Source organism: Coturnix japonica, chromosome 5 (assembly GCF_001577835.2).
Source record: "Coturnix japonica isolate 7356 chromosome 5, Coturnix japonica 2.1, whole genome shotgun sequence".
Lineage (NCBI taxonomy): Eukaryota > Metazoa > Chordata > Aves > Galliformes > Phasianidae > Coturnix > Coturnix japonica.
Genome location: NC_029520.1, coordinates 941784 through 962010, shown reverse-complemented (window position 1 = coordinate 962010; position 20227 = coordinate 941784). Strand labels below are relative to the sequence as shown.

Below are 20227 nucleotides of genomic sequence, written 5' to 3'. Positions count from 1 at the left end.
GAGGAGCCCACGATGCACTGAAAGGTTTGATATAGCAATAACATTGTGCTTAATGCAAAACTGATGCATATAAAAGCGATTGCTTTGTAGAAAGAGCAAAGCAGCTCGAGCAGAACCTATTATTTCTGGGAGTTATTTCCTTCAAAAAAGCTTGTTTTTATCACTTTCATTAAATCTCAGTGCACGACAGGCAGGAACAATATAGCTGCAACACGGCGTGTGTCTCTGATACCATCTTTAATATCTTCAGGGCTGCTTTGGGTTGTACCTGATAAGCAGGCGAAGAGATTCAGCTCCCTGCCTCCATACCCACGTCATGGGCCGCACAGAGAAGCGTTCACTATACACACAGCGGCGCAGGATTAGACATAAACACAGCCTTACCCAACTCCCCGTCGTGAAATGATGATGTAGAGTGTAACGTGATCATTCGGGACGTCATCACTGCGCCGCCCTGTGGGCAGCATGGCGAGGCCCGGGCCTGGTCGCCTGGCTCTGGGCCTGGCGTTGGGAGCGGCGGGACTAGGCCTCAGCCTCGGCCTGTTGTGGGCATGGAGGCGGCGGAGGAGGCGGCGGGGCCGGGGGGCGGCTGTGGAGCGGGCCGGAGGAACGGCGGTACGAGGGGACGGCGAGGAGGCTGCGGGGAGACGGAGGCAGGGTAAGAGCGGGTAGCAGGGGGTTATATTCAAGCTTAAACTTGATCCCTTCTGTTTTCTGAACACAAAACTGAAGCCCTTTCCCGTTTACATCTGATAAGCCTTTTTTTTTTTTTTTCCTGCTTTGTTTTCTCAAAGCTTTGCCCAGAAAGGCGGCTCCTGTAGAGGCAGGAGGAGATTACGCTGTGTACACACCGCTGTTAACACAAGGAGAGCAGGTGGATGTGCTGGAACGCTTGGATTTCGTGCTGACCAACATCTCAGAGCTGAGGAAGGAGGTGGAGGAGCTACAGAACAGCCTGCAGCACCTGGCTGCTGACATTGTGGGGGAAGTCAGGTGAGTCCATTCAGTGTCTGTTACATAGAAAGCAGAAAAGGTGGGAAAAAAACCATCTCTTTAGTTTCTGCTGCCATTACATCTTGGCAGTGAGATTGTGTTGAAGCAAGATCAAGTGCCAGCTCCTGCTCTTTGGTCACAGCAACGTCATGCATGGCTATAAGCTTGTGTTAGAAATAGTGCAGCCAGCATGAGCAGGAGGTGATCACCATGGAAGCAGAACAGCACAGTATCAAGTGCTCATTTCTTTTTGCCTTTCTTACAGGTCCCATCTGGAAGAAACCCAGAGAGCAACACGCCGAAGGCGGTTCCCATTCTATAGAGAAAGAAGTGATTCCACAGGGTCCAGTTCAATTTATTTCACTGCTAATTCAGGAGCAACCAACACAGATGATGGAGAAAGTGAAGGCGGGTAAGGCAGGCACTGTGTTGGTGGTCTTGAAGGTGCTTGATGAAGCCTGATAAAGCCCACTGATAATCTGAACAACAGAACACAGATCAAAGCAAACACATACACAGATGTAAAACCTCTGAGGGTTTGGACTAATAGAAGATGTGAGAGTTGGGAGCATCGGTGGTATATTATGGGTGATAGGAGCTTTTGATCCATTTTATTTATTGTATAGAGATAAGATTTCCTTACAATAAAAAATATATCCTAGAACAAAGGACACGGATATGTGGGAAAACGGGCTTTGGAGGCAATGATGAGTGAAGGTTTACATTTACCCTCTACCAGAGAGGGAAATGCTTGAGCAAAAGGGATGGTTCTTGGAAACACGAAGCTTTGATAGCCAAATGTGTTTTGTTATCTGCATGTGGTTACATGAGTGTGACTGCTTTCCTTAGATACAGAGCCTGCTCTCATATCTCTGCCTCCAGACAAAGGCAGCTTCACACACAGAGCACAGGGCTGTGCCTTGGAGAACAGTGAAACATTCAGCCAGGACAAAGCTGAGCTGTAGTTACTCATTACCCTCCAGGCTGTGATGGCTTTTCATCATAGCATCTCCACCAACTCATTTTCCAATATGTTGGGTTTTCATTTCTGAAAGGTACACCACGGCCAATGCTGAGTCTGATTATGACCGAGAGTCTGAGAAGGAGAGTGAAGAAGGGGAGGATGAAGTGAGCTGTGAAACAGTGAGAACAGCAAGGCGGGATTCCCTGGATCTCGTTAACGAGGATGAAACACGTTTAATGCTCGATTCCTCACTGGATGAAGGACTGGGCCAGCTGCTGCAGCAAGCAGACCACTTGCACAATGGAGATGAGCAGGAAAAGAGAGAGGGATTCCAGCTGCTGCTGAATAATAAACTGGCGGTAAACGTTGCCTTTTTGTATTTTCCAGCAGTGATTTATGACTTAGTTAAATAGATGGGAAAGAAGAAATCACGTTTCTTTGCAGGGTCCAGTCCTATGCATTTTAGTACCCAGCACTGAAATGTAACAACAGCTGGTTCAGGCATGCCTGTCCCTGGCACTGTCACCCTCTTTTGGTGCTTTCTTAAGCCAGTAAAGGCAGCTTGTCAGGTTATCAGCCTTTTAAAAGCAAAACTTATATTACTTCTTATGTTTCTACTGTAGTATGCAGACCAGGGAGACTTTCTTTGGCGCCTGGCCCGAGCACACAGTGACATGTATGATATCATAGAAGACACAGATGAGAAGAAATCATATGCATCTGATGGTAAGGAGTTGTATGTTCTAAGCAAGGGAATGGGCATTTAATTCCTACCTGACAAGGGGCTCTGATCACAGAAACCCCTCCTGCAGCCTCTGCTACGACCAAAACCTCATCGCTGATAGCCCAGTATGTTTTTGAGCAAAGTGTTATTACACTAACAAATATACAGCTTTTCATGCCATTCTGTTATTGTACTCTAACAACTTTAAAGAAAGAAACTGAAGAGTGACTGAGTTTCTTATTGGCAGGGAAAGAAGAACTGGAGATCGCCTTTCAGAAATGGGATCAAAGTGCTGAGTGTCATCAGTGGTATGTTTTGTTGCAGTTATAAACATTGCTTTGCTTTGCTTTTGCCTCTTTAATTATGAGTTTCTCTGTGACAAGATGAAGTTCTCAGGTCATATAAAGGCTTCTGTGCATCTGCATCCATCGAGACAGACTGGTGGTGGTAGTGAAGGATGCTCTTCTATGCAGGAATACTATGGGTTTTAGGTGAATTAGTACAATGAGCTCTATTAAATTTAGCTCTAATGGAAATTCAGCTAAAACTGCTTTGTCTTGGTCTGCTTATAGGAAATGAAAAGGGGAAATGAATGAAAATTTGCTTTAGAAGCTTTCCAGGTAATTCTAAAGCTTCTCTTTCAGAAAGTGGAGGATGATTTACTTAGCAGCTGGTTTTTGGGCCCCCCCATCTGCACCTTTTGGCACAGAAACTCCATCAGCACCACCTGGTTATTGCACAGACCCTGGGAAAATGTGTATTTGAGCATCCTGGGTGTAGCACAGATGCTTGCTTTAAGTTCTCCAGCTGCTAGGATTTCAGTATGGAGGCAGGGAAGCATTAAGGTACACAAGGACAAGGAGGATGCAGAGCTGTTGGAGCAGGCCTAGAGGAGGCCATGACTGACATTTAAAATAGAGCAAAAGTGAAATGAATTAGAAGCTGTTGAGGAAACAGAACATCTGCCAGTCAACAACCATGCTCTTCTCAGATGAGTAATTTGATGGTTGGCCTCAATGATCTTGGAGGTCTTTTCCAGCCTTGGTGATTCTTTGCATCTTTGATTTGGAAGTCAGGTTGGACTGAGCCTTGGGAGCTGAGCACACTTCTGTGTTCTCTGTACCTGTGTTAGAGCCTGTGCTTTCCTCTTTCCTGAACAGTTAATTTCTGAATAAAGACAATTCTTGTCTTTTTGGACCTGTCCTATTTCCAAACAGGAGGAAGGCTTCTGCACATCAGAATCTTGCTGTTAATTATGTTGAACAGCTGCAGAGAGGGCTGATGGGGAAGGGAAACTGCAGAGCAGCATGTGGGAGGCCTGGGATTTATTGGAAATGAATATGTAACTACCTTTTTCAGTCACAGGAATAATTATTTGCTGTCGTGAATAGAACAGGAAATTACTCCCTTTCCACCTCTGTCTGGGTCATGGGATGGTTGCAAGCTGTTTTAATTACAGCCTCTCCTTACATTGATTAATTTTACTGTGGCAAAAAATGTATTGCTAATGAAATGATGCTTCATACATCCAAAGATGAATATATATATGAAAAATGTGAGATAAATCCCAAGAAACAGTGTAGTTTGATTTCCCTTTGCTTGAGTAATGAGTAATGCTTAGAATTGAGTAAAGCTTATAATTACTTTCAGTTCCCCACACCGTCTGCTTAGGAAAATGGGGGGGAGAAAGTATATAATGATGTCTTCCCTTAAGTTTGCAGTCCTTAACCCCTGCAGGCAGGAACACAGAATTGAGTTTGCTGATAGATTATGGCCCTTGATGGACCTGTCTTCTGTCTGCGCAATCTTTTTTTAATCACTTCCCATTCCACACCATCCACTGGTACAGATTCCATGTGTTCTTCCCTGCTGTGACACAAACCATCCCCTGCCTTATTGGCTTTAAGCTTGTTAAGCAGGACAGAATGTGCTCTGCATCCAGTCTAATCATGATTGGAAGTGAAGCTTATTTTTCCTCCCAGGTATTCTTAGTTCCTTCATAACATTTCTATATTGTCCTCTTTTGAGGGCTTGAGTCCAGCCTATCAGAGTAGGTTACTGCTACCATATCCATTGCTTCCCTTTCTTGGCTGCTGGTCTTCTCCATTTAAGAAGCTCTTAGGCACACAAAGTGACATTTGGGCACAAGTTCTAAGAAATGAGGTCTTAACAGTTACCTTCACCTGTGCTCCCTCAGCTGACTCGTCACTTGCCTCAGGTGGTCAATCAGAGGTTCAGGCTGTTATCAACAGTTTCCCATACACAACTTGTTAATGACCACAGATATCTGAATATGGGGTATCTTCTTCAACGTTTAGTCTTCATTTAACACTGTTTCCTCCCAGCCTGCCAGCCTTCAGTCTCAGTGACCTATGCTTTTGCCGGGTGATTTGTGTTTGTTTTTTTTTTTGTTTGGGGTTTTTGTTTTGTTTTTGGTTTTTTTTCCTTATTATTTTCCAATAAATTCCTGTGTCTCAAGCCCAGGTTGTTCAAAGTTTGATCTTCTACTTCTCCTATGTAAAGCCAGAAGTATTGCTTCTTACTCTGACAGTCGCAGACCTGTCAGGGTATGAATGTTGCTTGTTAAAGAAAGTGTAGAATAGGTAAGGTATATAAATTAACCATATCAACAGATAGCAGAGAATCTCTGTGAGATTAAACTCTGTGTTGAAGTACACAGAAAATACGTATTGACACAGATTGTCACACATAAGCCTGTAAATTACGTGATAAGAATGTGCCTGTGTTCCAGAGCACTGAAAACAGAGAAACAAGTCTGGCATCAGTAGAATAGGGCTCAAGGTATATTAACAGCAAAACCACTGTATGGTCATTATCATGAAGTACTGAGATTGAATGTCCTTGTACAGGAAAATGGGAAAGACTTCAGTAAGCAATAATAACTTCAAAAGAAATAGAATGACTATGGAAAAGTTTGAGTGCCAGGAAGAGTGTAGCAGTGAAGTACTTGTAGATAGTTCAGAGCTTGTTTAAAGGCTGTTCTGGTGGTTTAGTGTGAATATAGGCTAGTCATTAATAAGTATAGAAGAAGCCTTTAATCGTGGTACTTTTAAAGTTTCCTTCAGACATCAGAAGAGACAATGGAAACTGCAAGATGACATCCTGCAGAGTCCTGTGCAGTAGAATAGCTCAAACTAAAGCTAAACCAAAACTGGCTTTAGAAAGTTGTAGAAGAGTGTCATTATATGGAATAAAGAGTATTTGTACATAGTCATCTGGCTATGAATGCCTACAGTTCATGGGAAATCAAGGTTGCTAGTGCTAGTTTTGGATATTTTTTAGAGTATTGGATATTTTATATAAAATGAGCTTGCAATCCCCACAGGGTCTGCACAATGTTTGAAGGTCTTTGGCATATATATGTAAAGAGGCACCAGCAGACTTCACTAGTGAGTCTTTGAAAGTGTTTGAAGAGATAAGAGCTGTATTTGGGTTGGCAAGGTACTCTGGCCATGATGCTCTTGTTGCTGGGCTGTGTACTTTGTGCTTAGAGGCCAAAAGTCCTGCTTTCAAATGGGAGTCAGCCAGAGTGCAGCACTGAAAATGAAGCTCCATCAAAGCTACGTGTTCTGAGCTTGGGGGTTTTAGCAAGAAAAACAGGCAGGCTCTCATCTGGTGGTGTCTTCTCTGCTACAGCATAGAGTTTATGTTCTAATGAATGGGGAAATCCTTAATGAGCTGAGAGTTCTATGGGAACTTGTGGTTTGACCTTAATGAGAAGTCTGGTTAATAATTAGTCCAGCAAGTCTCATAATGCAGGGTTTAACTAACTGCTCAGACATCAATCCTCGTAGTTTCCAAATGCTCACAAAAGGTGAAATCCCCTGCCTGAACTCATTATTCTTAATCTATCCTATTACTGTTAGTCTTCATGCAGCTTGGTAGTGCCTCTTGTGCCATTTCATCCAAAGACCTAATACTGAAGAACAGGCCAAACTAAGCAAGCAGAAGAGAGAAAAGCATGAAGCCATCCTGGTGCTGCAGAGAGGGAGAGGAAGGGAGGCTAAAGACCTCAAGAAATCTCAGGTCAGCAGAGTTTCATATGCGGAAACCACCACCATGCCTTGGATCTTGAGGCGCAGATAGGAAAGGAAGGTTCATTCTAAGGCTGCTCTTCTTGGGACTGCAATGAAAGACGAGTTCATAGAATAATAGAATGTCTTAGGTGAGATGGGACCTTAACAAATCATCTAGTTCCAGCCCCCCTGCCATGGACAAGGTTACCACTTGCAAGGTCAGGTTGTCCATGGCCCCATCCAGCCTGGCTAGGAATGGATCAACCACAGCTTCTTTGTTCAACCTGTTCCAGTTCAGGCACCTCTTGTTTTATTTCTTACCCTTTGTTTCATGACAGATCTGCTCTTGACGGCTTATTTTACTAACATTTCAATGGGCTGCTGAAAAAAAAAAAAGATACTATCTTTATTTTTGCTTGACAAACGAGTATTGCACCACTTGATGTTGGTATGGTGGTTGTCGGAGAGGTCAGGCTAGACTCCCTTTATCCCATTGGATTTATAGGAACAGGCTTGTAAGGCTTGCCCTGAGGAAGGGAGGGAGTGGTATAAAGGAATATTATACAGAATTTTAGCCCATTTGAAAAAGAAGGGCTGTTTCCAGAACTTAATGCTGTGTAGTGCGATCTGAAACCTGACCCAGTTGTATATAATGAACGTATCCAGAAGACTTAAATAATATGGCTGGAGGAACCATATTCAGCTGGGACCTTGGAGGGTATCACGAGGAGACAGAGGGTCCGGCAGCATGAGCAGGGCTGAGGATATGGCAAAAGAAGTCACAAAGGAGGTGTAATTGCATCTTTCTTCTTTTCAGCTTTAATTGTGAGCCTCTGAACAAGTTTCAGGGAAGAGCAGTGTGGGGAGCTGAGATGGGAGAGTGTAAATCTGTAGGTAATCAAGCTTCCTTTGCTTTCACTGCTCACAAAATAGCTACTTTTGCTAGGGTCAGATTGTAGAGTCTCTTACTAGAGAAAACTAAATTGGCTTGAGCTTGCAGCATTCAAACCATGTTATTTTGTTTCCCAAATGCGGTGGCTGCTCAGGCTGCAAGACATAGGTAGGTTGTAACATTTTCCTTCCCAGTAGGCATCCTAGCCTAGCTGGGATAGCTCTTGTGCTATAGATTTGCTGTTGTGTACGGGGGATGGCTGTGCATCTTAGAGCTAATTAGAGCTTTTTGCAATTCTGGCTCCTGCTGTACTAGGATTTGCTCTTCAGCACTCTGTATTTTCACACTTCATTGCTGAGTGGAGAGATTTAGGGTGTAGAAATACACTGGATGACTTTCTATGGTCAGTGTAATGAACAAAAGCTGCTCCTGCTCAATTGCTGACACCCTCAGAACTATTGCCTTCCCATGCACTAAGTGCTTGCTGCATATGATGTCCCCTCCATGTCAAAGGTGTGAAGCTTAAACATGCTCGTATCATGAGAAGGAAGATGGATGCAGAATATAGATGTATATTTAAAACTGCCCGTTTAGTTTCACATAGGTGTCTTCTTCTTGCAGGTATGCCATTCTCTGTGGGCAGCTAGCAGAACATGAGAGCATCCAGAAGCGCATTCAAACTGCGTATATCTTTAAGGTGAGTGGAAGGAGCACGCTGGCTTCTGTGTGCATTGAACAATACTTTAGTAGTAGGGTAAGTTAGGAAGACAAGCTCCAGCTCTTAGCATAGGAGCTGTGTGTCTCAAAGGGATGCCTTGCAAAGGTGCTGCAGAACTGGCCACATAAGATTAGTAAGTTGGCAGCTGTTTGTATAACCACTGATTTGGTTATGTCAAGGTTAGGAAAAGGAGGTAAAGTGAAGGGCAGCTTCTTTTTTTGTGTGTAGTATTTTATTTATTGTTGTTTTTTCCTGATAAGATGCTGATTTGGGGTTCACCAAAACATTTTAGAGAATTTGGAATCTTTTGGTCGCTGTAGTTTTCCTGATCACTGACAAACTGTGGCCTTATTCCTTTCCTCTTTCCATACATGCTCATCTGCTCTTGGCTTCTAACAAGAACATAATGTGTGTTGGTGATGATTTTCCATAGGAACACATTGATAAAGCGATTGCACTGAAACCCGAGGACCCAAAGTCTTACTACCTGTTGGGCAGGTGGTGTTACCAGGTAAAACAGTTTGTTAATACTGAGTACTTATTTCTTCCTTGTTTGAATGAAAGCTAGGTGGATTAAAAGCAAAGTGGATTGAAGCCTTAACCAATGAACACAAGTTTGGGGTTCCAGCCTTCATGTTTTAGTCTCTGCAGGTGGCATGGGAGGTGACATGGCAAAGAATGGGCTAAGAAGAGCACTAGCTGCAGGCAACTGCTTGCCCTGCTTTACTCAGTACAAACAAACCACCTTTAAACCTTTAAGCACACATGGATGTGTTCAAGGACATTTTGGAGCTGCCATGTGCTTTCAGACCATCTGCACAACTGCACTGCTGTGATAGTGAGTTGTAGAGACAAATCTTGTATTTAACATTATGCATATGGCAGCTGATGGATGAAACTGCAGGAGGTGACTAGCAGTGTAGGACAAAGGAAAGCAAATCAGGTTTAAATCTGTAGCTAGTTTTAGGTGTTTGACCAGAATCTGCTGGTACTACCATGACTTTTGGCTGTCTCCCAGGTGCCTGAAGCAGCAACGAGAAACTAGATAATTCACTGTCTTTGCATATGTGGGTTTAATGGTTTCATCTTACTGTCTCTGCAGGTTTCCCATCTGGGATGGCTTGAAAAAAAGACTGCTTCTGCTTTGTTTGAAACCCCTCCTACAGCCACTGTACAGGATGCACTGCAAAACTTCTTAAAGGTACTGAAATCTGACAAACAGTGGAATCACTAACCTGACAAATACAATCACAAGCATGACATTTGGGTACTTGTTTTCTGCTTAAGTTCATCACTCTCCAAGTGCTTTTTGATATCTCTCTGTTGACTGGAACCTGTGGAGGAAAAAACTGTTATCAGCACAAAGTTAGGAACCTCTATTGTAGAACAGCCAGATGGAAGAGCGTGATTTACAAGAGCTCAGAACTAGATCCAGCTAGTAGATTGCAGCTTTGGATTACAAGCCAAGCTAGGTCTAAAACCAGACAACAGAATTAAGAAGAGGAACACTGTCTGCATTGAGCTCTCTGTGCTTGCTCTGATACCTGGGTTCTGATGTCTTGGTTGCATGCACTGTGAAATTTGAATATAGATAGGACACAGTGCAGCAAAGGGTTTGCTTGCAGTGGAACAGGGGAAGTATGAGGGCTTTTACTAACCCAACCAGGCTAGCCTGTGAAAAGTGAAGTATGAATGTGAAAAAGTGGGGCAAGTGAATCTAATGAAGAGATGCAGAAATCAGGAACAGCTTTCAAACTGGCCTTTGCATATCCTTGCGTTTGGTTTTCTCTGCCTGACCCTTTCCAACTCTGCTGTTTTAGGTCGAGGAGCTGAGCCCGGGGTTTTCCAAAGCAGTAAGAGTGTACATTGCCAAGGTAACCTGTCAGTTTATTGAGGTTGTTCTGCTTGAGAAGTTCATGATGAAACATATGAAACCTCAGAGACCTGTAAAGATGAGATGTTACAGTGTGAAGGTTTTCTAATGAAAGCTGTGCAAGTGGAAATAAGAATAGTGGAAGATGCTGAAAAAGATCTCCTTGTCCAAAATGCATATTAAAAGCCTGAAACTCCACCATGGAAATGCCTAAGGAAGAAATAATCCTTTTTAAATCAGTTGTCAAGTTACAAAATTGCTGTTACTTTCTGCTCCCTGTTTTATCTCTTATTCCTCCTGTTTAACTCCCCTCGCGTTGTCATTTTTCCTTCAGTGCTACAAGGACCTGGGGAACAACTCCGCAGCTCTTCTCTGGATCAATCTTGCTTCAGAACTGCCAGTTAACACTAAAGAGGTATAGGATTATTTTCCAAGAAAGAAATGAAACTAAAACTCATTTCGTGTTGTGTGCATTTGACCCTTCAAATCAAACATAGATTCATAGTAAAATCTTCTCAATTTTCTAAAATCCCAGCTTTCAAATCTGCTGTTCTGTTTTTCAGTTCTTTCAAAAGGAAACATAAGAGAAACTCTCTTTGAGAGTTTTAATAGGCTGTTGAGAGACGAATATGAAAAGAGAAGCATTAGGAGGAAAAACATAAGGTTTAGGGTATACTTCAAACCTGGTGTGGGATTGGAGAAGAAAAGGGAAATGGTCTTTTAATTATATCCAATTAGCCTATGTTGTATTTCCAGGATTCAGAAACTGAGAGAGAGCTTGAGGAGATGCGATCGATCTTGGAAGAATAAAGGCAGAAGAGCTCATTCCACTCAACACCGCACAGACAGTAAAACTCCACTGAAAGGGGTTTTATGATCCTGACAGGTTTGATTGCACAGCATAGATAAGCCAGAGGAGCTGCCGGGAGGACACACTCAGCAGTAACATCAGCTATTCCAGGAAAGCATCTCGGTGGGATTTAATAAGATAAAATGTTGTGTTACTTCCCTACTGAGAGCACAGAGTATGTTTGCTTTTAAAATTCCTTTTAAAAAAAAAAGCCAAATAGTCACAAAAATCGACCAGATATAAGCATGTAGGAGTATATATGCATATATATACATGTATGTATATGATACCTGAATTTCAGGTCTGCTTGCTGAGAAACTTCCCGGGGAAGTCCTCAGCAAATATTTTTCTCTCATTTGACTGTTTTCCTTTGTAAAACACACTTGTTGAATCAGTTGGAGTAACTGATTGCATCTTCGCATAGTCGTCCTGCTGAGAGAAATGTGAGAGTTGATGGGCATTATAAGGCTGATTTTTTAGCACCCTGATGCACTGCAGGCCATGGGAGTTCCTCGTTTCCCTCAGCCTCTTGTTTCAAATGGGCACTGACGCAATGGCTTGAGGAGAGGCCACCCTAAAAAAGGACTATACTGACTTCAGGTAAGTGAGTTGCCAGTCCTTTCCTTCCTTGCTGTGAGAAAACTGATGTCCAAAACACAGTCCTGCTGGTCCTGTCTGGTTATACCTAAACTACCTTCCTGGTTTTCTATTGAGGAGAAACCAGCACTGCTCCTTACAGTGAGAAAACACTGAGGGACCAAGAAGATGTCTTTCACAAGATCTTCATTTTTAAGAGGTCATCAGAACAACAAGTAATGAGGTTTTCAACTTCAGGACTTTCTGCTGGTGACTTTACTCACATGAGAGCAAAAACTTGATGTGTCCCTCCAAACTATGCAGCTTTGGTTTAGATATAACAGCTTAGCACGTGTTTATCAGTGTAACACTGGTTACAGGAACAGAAATATTCCATGGCAGAGCTGACACTTTGATGAATATTCCTCCAGTTCTTGTTGACAAATGCATTGGCACTGAGAAAATGGAGTTGGCAGCTTCTGGGTAACAAACAAATTAAACTTTGCTGTATGCTGACAAAAAGGGTGAAAAGCAAAAACAGTGTTCAGAAATCTCCCAAAGGTGAGTGAGGCTTCATAGCACGTTTCAGCTTCTCCCCATTGATGTTACTTTCATAAAGTAGATGTGTAACTCACAGACTTCCCAGCTTAGACATTTGACTCTTTTTAGCTATTTTTATGTTGGCCTAATTGGAACTCTTTATTGTTCTGATTTGCTTGAGACTATAAATATTATTCTTACCAATGGAGAACTGAATTCTACCAGGCTGAATTGATTGAATCTTTGCCAAAAGGTACCAAAAGTCCACAGCTTTTCTTACTTGCAGGCCTTCACCTGTTGTCTAACTCGTCACCATTAGAGGTGGTTTTGAATTAGGTATTTTCTGGAGGTAGTTCACGTGTTGTGTTTTCCAAGGTGTAATTTCTCCTTATTTTTCCATTTCTTTCTTGCTTAATATCTGTTCCCATACAGTGAGCAACCATAAGTTTGAGGGAAGAAAATGCTCATTTGTTTTTCTGTTCATCTTTTGCTTAGGCTCCCTCACTGCGTTAGGTTTCAGTGTTTCGCATTGTGTCCCATGTATGTTTAGTGGGGTGATGTTGTAAATCTCCTTAGCTTTAAAAGAGTCTTTAGCTTTAAGGGTCCCCTTAGCTTTAAAAGTGCCTTCTTTAATTTGGCACATACTCTGCAGATTAATCCCTAAGTACAATGTACTTAGTCTCAAAGATGCCTGCACTGTACGCTCACAGAAATTGGGTTTTCATAGTAGAAGACTCATGTTTTTCTAGGCTGATTGCTGCCTTTGGAAACACACCTCCCTGTGGCTGAACTATGAAACTGAAGAATAACTGAAGCTGCTTAATTTATCCTCACTCTGCTGGTCTGTTTGAGATAAGGTATTTGTAATCAAAGAAGGCAATCCTGCTTCAAGTTTCCTGTGTCAGCTGTCTTGCTTGTTGTGTTGCTACATAGACAAGTGAAGAAACTTGATAGTTAGGAGGAGGTCTTACAAAGTATTGTGGTGTTTGTATGTGTGGTGGTGTGCTGGAATATTATGGGAAGGTAACATGTAAAACTGTTGTTTATATATCACTGATTATATATATAAATGTGTTTATTTAAACAGCGTGGGTTACACCTCTAGCACATTTTGTATGTAAATACCATGAATGCAGCTTATGTTTCTACATTGCACCAAAGTAATACAGCCACACACTGTGGTGAGCAGCATGCTCCAGGTGAGGTTGTCTCAATAAATGTGAGTGATGAGCTGTGACCAAGCATAAGTATTGTGTGCTCTGCTTTCAAGGCCTGAAGCCCATAACCATAGCCATAAACAAGGGGCTTTCAGGCTGTGCTTAGCATTGCTTTTGGGCCTTTAAGACTTCCTGACATCCTTTATCTTATTGTGTTGCAAATTACCTTGCAGAGAGTGAATGATAGCACCAGCTGTACTTCAGCATTCCTTAAAACTCACTGACCTGATTTTGGGTCTGTTGTCCATCGCAGCATCTGTGGTAGGTAGCACTGGTGTGAAGCAGACTTGGAAATACCCACATGCTCTGAGATGCTGTCAAAAGGATGGCATTGGTGGCTTTATGGCTGCCTCTGAGGGGGCTGAGCCTCTCTTTTCCCCCCAGGAGTCCACTATGGACTGGGGGGGGAAGAACAAGGGCAGAACCACCCCAGTGGGACACATGGACATGGGGTTATGGTGAAGCTCCAGGGGTGGGGGTGAGGAGGGAGCAGGGTCCCAGGGGGGCTGTGGGTGGGCAAAATGCCACGTTAAGACGTTCCCCTGAAGCCTGATACCTGGATTAAGAACCAGGACGTGCAGTGCAGGATTTGGGATATAGAAAGCAGCTCTCCAAAGCTAATCTTCTCATGCTTGAGCGAGACAGCGATGAAGTGTGCAGCACATAGACCAGTTTTCTCTGTGCCATCCATGCTTTAAGTTTTCCCTGAAAATAAAGGCTGAAACAATGAGTGGTTCAGAGCAACGCATGCATTTCTGTACAGGCTTCACTAATAAATCCCTCCTCACCTCTAGGTGTGGGTTCAAACAGAGCAAAAATTGGCTGGCTGGATGCAAGCCAGATGGTTGTGCAAACACACTATAGGAGCAAGCAGTTTTTGCATGCTGAGTGTTGGATGAACAGAGGGAACTTCAGGTCACCTCAGCCATTCAGAGACTGAAAAGAATATAATGGTTTTGTTATACTGTACAGCACTGACACTGGAGGACTGTGACCATGTCAGCCTACAACAAACCACTGCCAGGTGGCAGCCACCAGCAGCACATAGTAGAGTACAGGCAAGGACAGGGTTTTACAGTTGGTCAGAGCTTCATCTGTACACAGGGCAAGTGTGAGCAGCTGCACATCTGTACAGCATGTCTCAGAAAAGGAAATCATAGAACCACCAAGGTTGGAAAAGACCTAAAAGATCATCCAAGTCCAACCGTTCACCTGTTAGCAATAGCTCCCACTAAACCATGTCCCTCAACACAACATCCAGTCATTCCTTGAACACCCCCAGGGTGGGTGACTCCACCACCTCCCTGTGCAGTCCATTCCAGTGCCTGACCACCCTTTCTGAGAAGTAATATTTCCTAATGTCCAGCCTGAACCTCCCCTGCCGCAGCTTGAAACCATTCCCTCTAGTCCTAATGACGTGCTTCGTAAACACTCCACACTCAGAGTCACTGAAGATCTACCCATCTTCTCCCTACCTGCCTGCAAAGAGTGCCTCAGTCTGAGTTAGCACCTGGCTAAATCCCAGACACCCACAACGTCATTGCTATTTTCACGGTCTTTTTATTAAAAAGCATATTTCCACAGAGAAGAAATGCCATACGAAAAAAAAAAAAGGACGTTATTGCAAAGTAAACCAGCAGTTCCCAAAAAGCAGCATATTGCAGAATTCAGAACATGATTAACAAAAAGAATAGGGCTCGATGATAACCTCAATCACAGCCACATTCACACATTCTTTTTGTGGAATGCTATTCTGCTTTATTTTGTAATTAATTATTAAGGCAACCCGTTACGTTCTCAAGCCACCGCTTTTCTTACCTGACTTACTACAAACTATTGCCACACATTTTTGGATCACTGTGCTACGTCCACCTGTAGAATTCAACAGGAGCAACAGCTGTGAGGAGAACTTCAAGCACGTGGTCCTTTGAAAATATGCTCAAGAAACCACATTAACTTAACACGTGACTAAAGCCCAGGAGGAACAATCTCTTCCAAGCAATGCCTGCAGACGTGTCTCAAATTGGATTCACCTGATGGACATGTATGCTGAAATACAACAGAATCCTCGGCCAGCATTTGAACAGCAGCTGCATTGGGAAAGCTTCAGCCACACAAGCCCTTTCTGGCCACCCAGTCTCAGTTTATATGAGGAACGAAATGAAGTCTTCACTCTTTTGCATCCCCCACTCCATCAGCATTAATAGCAAACATTGCTTCAGCCTCAGGAAGGCAAGGAGAGTCATAAATTTTACATATTCTGGTTTCACCTCGGCCTTTTCGTAGATAGAGCCTGAAGGGGAAAAAGAAAGAAAAACAAGAGGTATAGGCTCCTTCTAGAGAGATAATCCTGATGATCATTAAATCATGGTAATCATTAAAACATTGCACTGCAACATCACATGGAATGTAGCACAGTTTGGGCTGTAAGAACTGAACCTGCTCAGTGTGGCACCTGTTCCTGCAAAGCAAACTGGAAGTGCCACCAAGAGACCAAAGAGAGACCCGGCATTAAAAAGTATGTATTCAGTGACACAAAGCCTTCCAAAATCAAACCAACAGGAGGTGATATCAGTCCTCTCACCTCGTGGTGGAAGCATGGGCTATGATATTTCCTCCAATAGGTTTCTTGGGATCTGCTGCAAACATGGCTGCTCCATCTACCTGGGCCACCACTTGGTTAGTGATCACAACAGCCACACCAAACTAGAAGGAGAAAAGCAACAAAGCAAAATCATTTTTCACCACCTGAGTAAATTAAAATAATAATAATAGGAAAAAAGGTATGCTTGTAATTCTGCTCTCCTGTCTGCAGGTCTCAATATATAACAGAACACAATATATAACACAATATACAACAGAAGCAGTGAGCAGGCAGAACGCCTTTTGTACAAGACTGCTGAGCTTCAAAAGAGAAAGAATCACCAGGGAGCACAGTTCAGCACTTACCTCATCTGCAAGTCGGAGAAGCATACGCAGGAATCTGGCCAGATGCATCTGCCTTGCTGACAGCTCACCTCTCCCAGAGTAATCTGTCCGATACAGAGCTGTTGCACTGTCCACTATCAGCAGCGCATACCTGGAGAAGTTACGTCAAGCATTCTCAGAATCATTTCCAGTGATTAATAATATGACTGTCTAAGTCAACTGCATACAGATACTCCCCCCCCTCCTCAGTTACCAGAACTGTCACTTCTACCACCACAGACTCAATATGCAGTGTTCAGATTACTATGTGTAAAAGCATAAACTGGTTTGGGAACAACAATCTTTAGATGAGGCCTCATTACCTTGATTCAGCCATCATGGCAGATGCCTGATAGAGGAGCTGGGTCTGGTGATCTGTGTTAAAGCCTCGAGCATATGCCACGTTATCCAGGACATCACTGCCAGACAAGCCATACCTACAGACAGCAGCAACAGAAACAAGCTTCATTAACAGGAGTTACTGCTACATCTCAATAACTTGACTTTATCTCATTCATTCAGGATGATACGTTGATTAGGTCAGTTTCCTCTCTAAAGAAAAGGGAACAACTCTTGTGGGTCAGCACAGAGTTTTTATTGCCTTCAAGAAACTCAGTTAACTACCTCATCCCTGACTTGTATACAAGACACGTCAGAATATTCTGAGGTAGAGGCAGGAGATGAGAAAACTGCCTTCCAACTGGTCGGGGGGGGGCTCTCTCATTTCTCAACAGAAAAAATCCATCTGCTGTTGCTATAAACTTTTTGTCAAAGAAACTAAATTTGAGGGGGATATCGAATGAAAACATCACATGTTTATGTCATGGCTAAGGAAAAACAGAAACTTTATAAATTGCAGCTAATGAAGTGGTCTAAATGGCATCTAGGTAGGCAGAGTAATAGAAGCCAGAAGGCAGGAAGGGGCTTATGCTTAAGGTTAGTTCTTACTTTAACAGACCAATGGATTTTAAGAGCCTGGCTGATTTTAGTTAAGCTGCCTTACCATGAGGAAATGCATTTCCTTCTTCACCTAATGGTTGTTAACCCCCAGCCATAAGTACAGACCTTTCAGCCACAGCAAGAAGACGTTCTGGACGGAAGGTGCCTTCAGTGTCGATGTACATGGCTTTTCCTTCCCCACCTCCTCGGTCAATGGGAAGCTAAAGGAAGAGCACATTCATGAATATGAAATCAATACCAAGTAATCCAGTTACTGCTTTATGCCTTCAGCTGATGTTCACACCATAAGTAATGTACCGAGCTACGGTGATTTAAGTCATATTTGTCTGGGAAAAGTGACAAGACAGATTCTTGTCTTCAGTCTCTCTGCAAGAGGACAGGAGCTCAGCTTGAAGCACCTCTCTGTGCTTAAGACATATGATTACAACACAAAGCTAATGTCCGTTCATGGGGTCAAAATATTAAGGCCAAAAAAAAAAAAAGCTACCAAACGTAAGTCAAATATAGGCAAAAAAGATAACAAATTTAACGTGTTGTCTGAATACTTGATATTAATAACATAGATAACTCACTTGACAGGTTACTGCCAAAGTATGGCACAGCTGTGTTTTTCCAGTACGAAACTCCCCAAATAATTCAGTTATGGACCCTGTTTCTATTCCTCCTAGGTGGAAAAAAAAGACAAAGATTGTCACATACCTCCAATAAAGACTGCAAACACAAAGCTTTAATTCCACACAAATTGAGCTTAACACTAACTTTGGCTGAAAGTTTTAAAGCTAACTGGAAAAAACTGCTTTTTATATTGAGGTTTGCTCATCATGGAGATGAGAAGTTGAGCTAAGTTTATTTTTAAGGATGCTGAAGAGCTGAAGTGACTTAATTATGCTTTACAGATTACAAGTGGGAACAGGGAGATGACTTTGAAAGTGAATCGATAAATAGAACCCAAGTCATTACCCTGAAGAAGTTTATCAAGTTCTTTGGACCCAGTGGTGATCTGGATGATTTCAGACCTCCGCTGATGGAATTCCGTCGCTGTGGTAAAACCCATCGGAACCAGTTTAGCTGCTTCAGCCTAAAGAAAACCAAATTAAGCAGTGCAAGGAAGGTTCATCCCGTTCACTTATCCCTCTAGTACTATGAGGCTCAGGTGCCACCTGAAGTACCGCACTTCAGAGGGTTATAACAGCCAAGCCATGCCATTCTGTGATTCTGTAATAGGCTTTATTACTCTTCTCAGTCTATCATTAATGGAGACCTTCCAAAATCACTGGAATACTTTAAACCAGCAGAAATAAACCTCCTTGACTTTCTCATCTTAAAGTTTTAGCTTAACATCCTTACCAAGATTTTATCAGCTTTGGCTTCACTGATGCCTTTTATATTTAACAGCTCCTTCTTGGGTGCATGTGCAACAGATTCAACAGTGTGATATCCAGCTTCTTCTAATTTCTTCACATCATTTGCATTTATACCACATTGCTGAAAGAGAGGAAAAAGAGACACAAAGAGTCACAAACACCTCCAATCACTGAATACTTCTTTACAGAAAGGGTTGTTAAGCACTGGAATAGGCTCCTGAGGGAGATGGTTGAGCCACCATACCTGGATGTGTTTAAAAACTGTTTGGATGTGGTGCTCAGGGTGATTTAGTGAGGGGCTGTTGGAGTTAGGGGAGGATGGTTGGGTTGTGGTTGGACTCCATAATCTTTAAGATCTTTTCCAACTTGAGCGGTTCTATTTTTCTGTTCTACAATCCTAACTTCATTTAGATTTAAATCAAATTCTGTTATTGCAAGTCAGCACGTCCAATGTTACCACCGTAACAAACTTACAAATCACCTTTTAAATAAGAATGATTTTATTGCAACGTTTGCAAGAGCTTCTCTGTAAGTAGCACAGAAAAGCACATGTTGATTTAATAAATACTGAAGGTAACTAACAAATATCCAGGAAGATATAGAAGCATAGAATCGTTTGAGCTGGGAGTGACCTTTAAGGGTAGCTGGTCCAATAATGCAATGACCAGGGACACCTTAAGCTCCATCAGGTGTTCAGAGCCCTGTCCAGCCTGACTGTGAACGTCTCCAGGCACAGGGCAGCCCCCACCTGTCCGAGCAACCTGTGCCAGCGCCTGACTGTCCTTATCATACAAAACCTTTTACCTCTAGCCTAGATATGGGCTCTGGGCCAAAGCTCTCCTCTTCTGCAGATGTGTCCGCGCTCGCCTCGAACTGCACCTGCATGGCCATGGCTGCAGCCGCCCTAGGAGGAAAACAAGACAGCTTAGCACCACAGGATGCAATAGAAACAGGACACGGGCACAGACAGCAGCAAAGTCCCTTCCCACTGGGAGAAAAACCCTTTGTGAGCTCTCCTAGGCAGCGTCTAAAAACAAAGGCCTCGTCCGAGCTCACCAGACGGGAGGTTTGGGACGGTCCCCCTCAGGCCTGCGTCATGGCGGTGTCGCAGCGTTCCGCCACCACACGCACCGGGAAGCGGCCTAATCCCCCCTTTCTCCGGTTCTCCGAGCTCTGGCCGCCTCACCTTCACCGGGCCTTATTATAATTCAAACGTCTCTTCACGGGCTCTCCTCAACCGCCGCTCCTCCACAGGCCCGCAGCCGCCCGCCGCACCCCGCCGCCATTACCGCTCACAGCCAACACCGCTTTGGAGGAGCCCGCCACTGCGTCACGTGACGGGGGGAGAGCGCCGAGCCTTAAAGGGGCCGCAGCCCTTTTTATATGCACACACACTCGTTGCCGTGGGGTGTGTGGCTGAAGGAAGGTTCATATCAGACATCAGATTAGGAGAAATCCTCTCAAAACGATAGATTTTTATATAGTTATAGGGCAGACTTTCAGTTGAAACACATCAGTCGAAAGCTTAAACACATCAGCCAATAAACACAGC

General features: G+C 43.3%; 2 protein-coding genes and 1 long non-coding RNA gene across 5 annotated transcripts; 1 reads left to right on the top strand and 2 right to left on the bottom strand.

The window, feature by feature from the left end:
• Window positions 1-425: 425 nt before the first annotated feature.
• RMDN3 (regulator of microtubule dynamics 3) lies at window positions 426-13404 on the top strand. Its single transcript, XM_015863246.2, has 12 exons — window positions 426-658; window positions 795-993; window positions 1259-1405; window positions 2049-2316; window positions 2581-2683; window positions 2929-2989; window positions 8232-8307; window positions 8762-8839; window positions 9431-9529; window positions 10149-10202; window positions 10536-10616; window positions 10958-13404. The coding sequence occupies exons 1-12, from the start codon at window positions 466-468 to the stop codon at window positions 11009-11011; spliced, it is 1413 nt and encodes a 470-aa protein (XP_015718732.1). The 5' UTR covers window positions 426-465; the 3' UTR covers window positions 11012-13404.
• Window positions 8726-14601, bottom strand: LOC116653462. Of its 2 annotated transcripts, XR_004307312.1 has the most exons (3): window positions 13941-14601; window positions 13610-13698; window positions 8726-9662 (listed from the first exon to the last, which is right to left on the bottom strand). It is a non-coding gene; the product is annotated as an uncharacterized LOC116653462 (long non-coding RNA). The 2 variants fall into 2 exon arrangements; XR_004307313.1 differs by lacking the exon at window positions 8726-9662 and having other exon boundaries at window positions 12324-13698.
• Window positions 14602-15088: 487 nt separating this feature from the next.
• Window positions 15089-20004, bottom strand: RAD51 (RAD51 recombinase). 2 transcript variants are annotated; one of them, XM_015863296.1, is made up of 10 exons: window positions 19857-20004; window positions 19480-19579; window positions 18659-18796; window positions 18272-18389; window positions 17884-17975; window positions 17417-17511; window positions 16675-16788; window positions 16334-16463; window positions 15969-16090; window positions 15089-15677 (listed from the first exon to the last, which is right to left on the bottom strand). In XM_015863296.1, exons 2-10 carry the CDS (start codon window positions 19564-19566, stop codon window positions 15554-15556), a joined length of 1020 nt encoding a protein of 339 aa, XP_015718782.1. In that variant the 5' UTR covers window positions 19567-19579; window positions 19857-20004; the 3' UTR covers window positions 15089-15553. The 2 variants fall into 2 exon arrangements, with proteins under 2 accessions (XP_015718782.1, XP_015718781.1); XM_015863295.2 differs by having other exon boundaries at window positions 19862-20003.
• Window positions 20005-20227: the final 223 nt, after the last annotated feature.

Excerpts from the sequence above, each read along its gene's own strand:
- RAD51 (XM_015863296.1), bottom strand. The coding sequence starts at position 19,566 with ATGGCCATGCAGGTGCAGTTCGAGGCGAGCGCGGACACATCTGCAGAA. Across the intron at positions 18,390-18,658 it reads CCAAAGCTGATAAAATCTTG|GCTGAAGCAGCTAAACTGGT; the intron begins GTAAGGATGTTA and ends GGTTTTCTTTAG. Across the intron at positions 16,091-16,333 it reads TTCTCCGACTTGCAGATGAG|TTTGGTGTGGCTGTTGTGAT; the intron begins GTAAGTGCTGAA and ends TTCTCCTTCTAG.
- RMDN3 (XM_015863246.2), top strand. The coding sequence starts at position 466 with ATGGCGAGGCCCGGGCCTGGTCGCCTGGCTCTGGGCCTGGCGTTGGGA. Across the intron at positions 994-1,258 it reads GACATTGTGGGGGAAGTCAG|GTCCCATCTGGAAGAAACCC; the intron begins GTGAGTCCATTC and ends CCTTTCTTACAG. Across the intron at positions 1,406-2,048 it reads GATGGAGAAAGTGAAGGCGG|GTACACCACGGCCAATGCTG; the intron begins GTAAGGCAGGCA and ends CATTTCTGAAAG.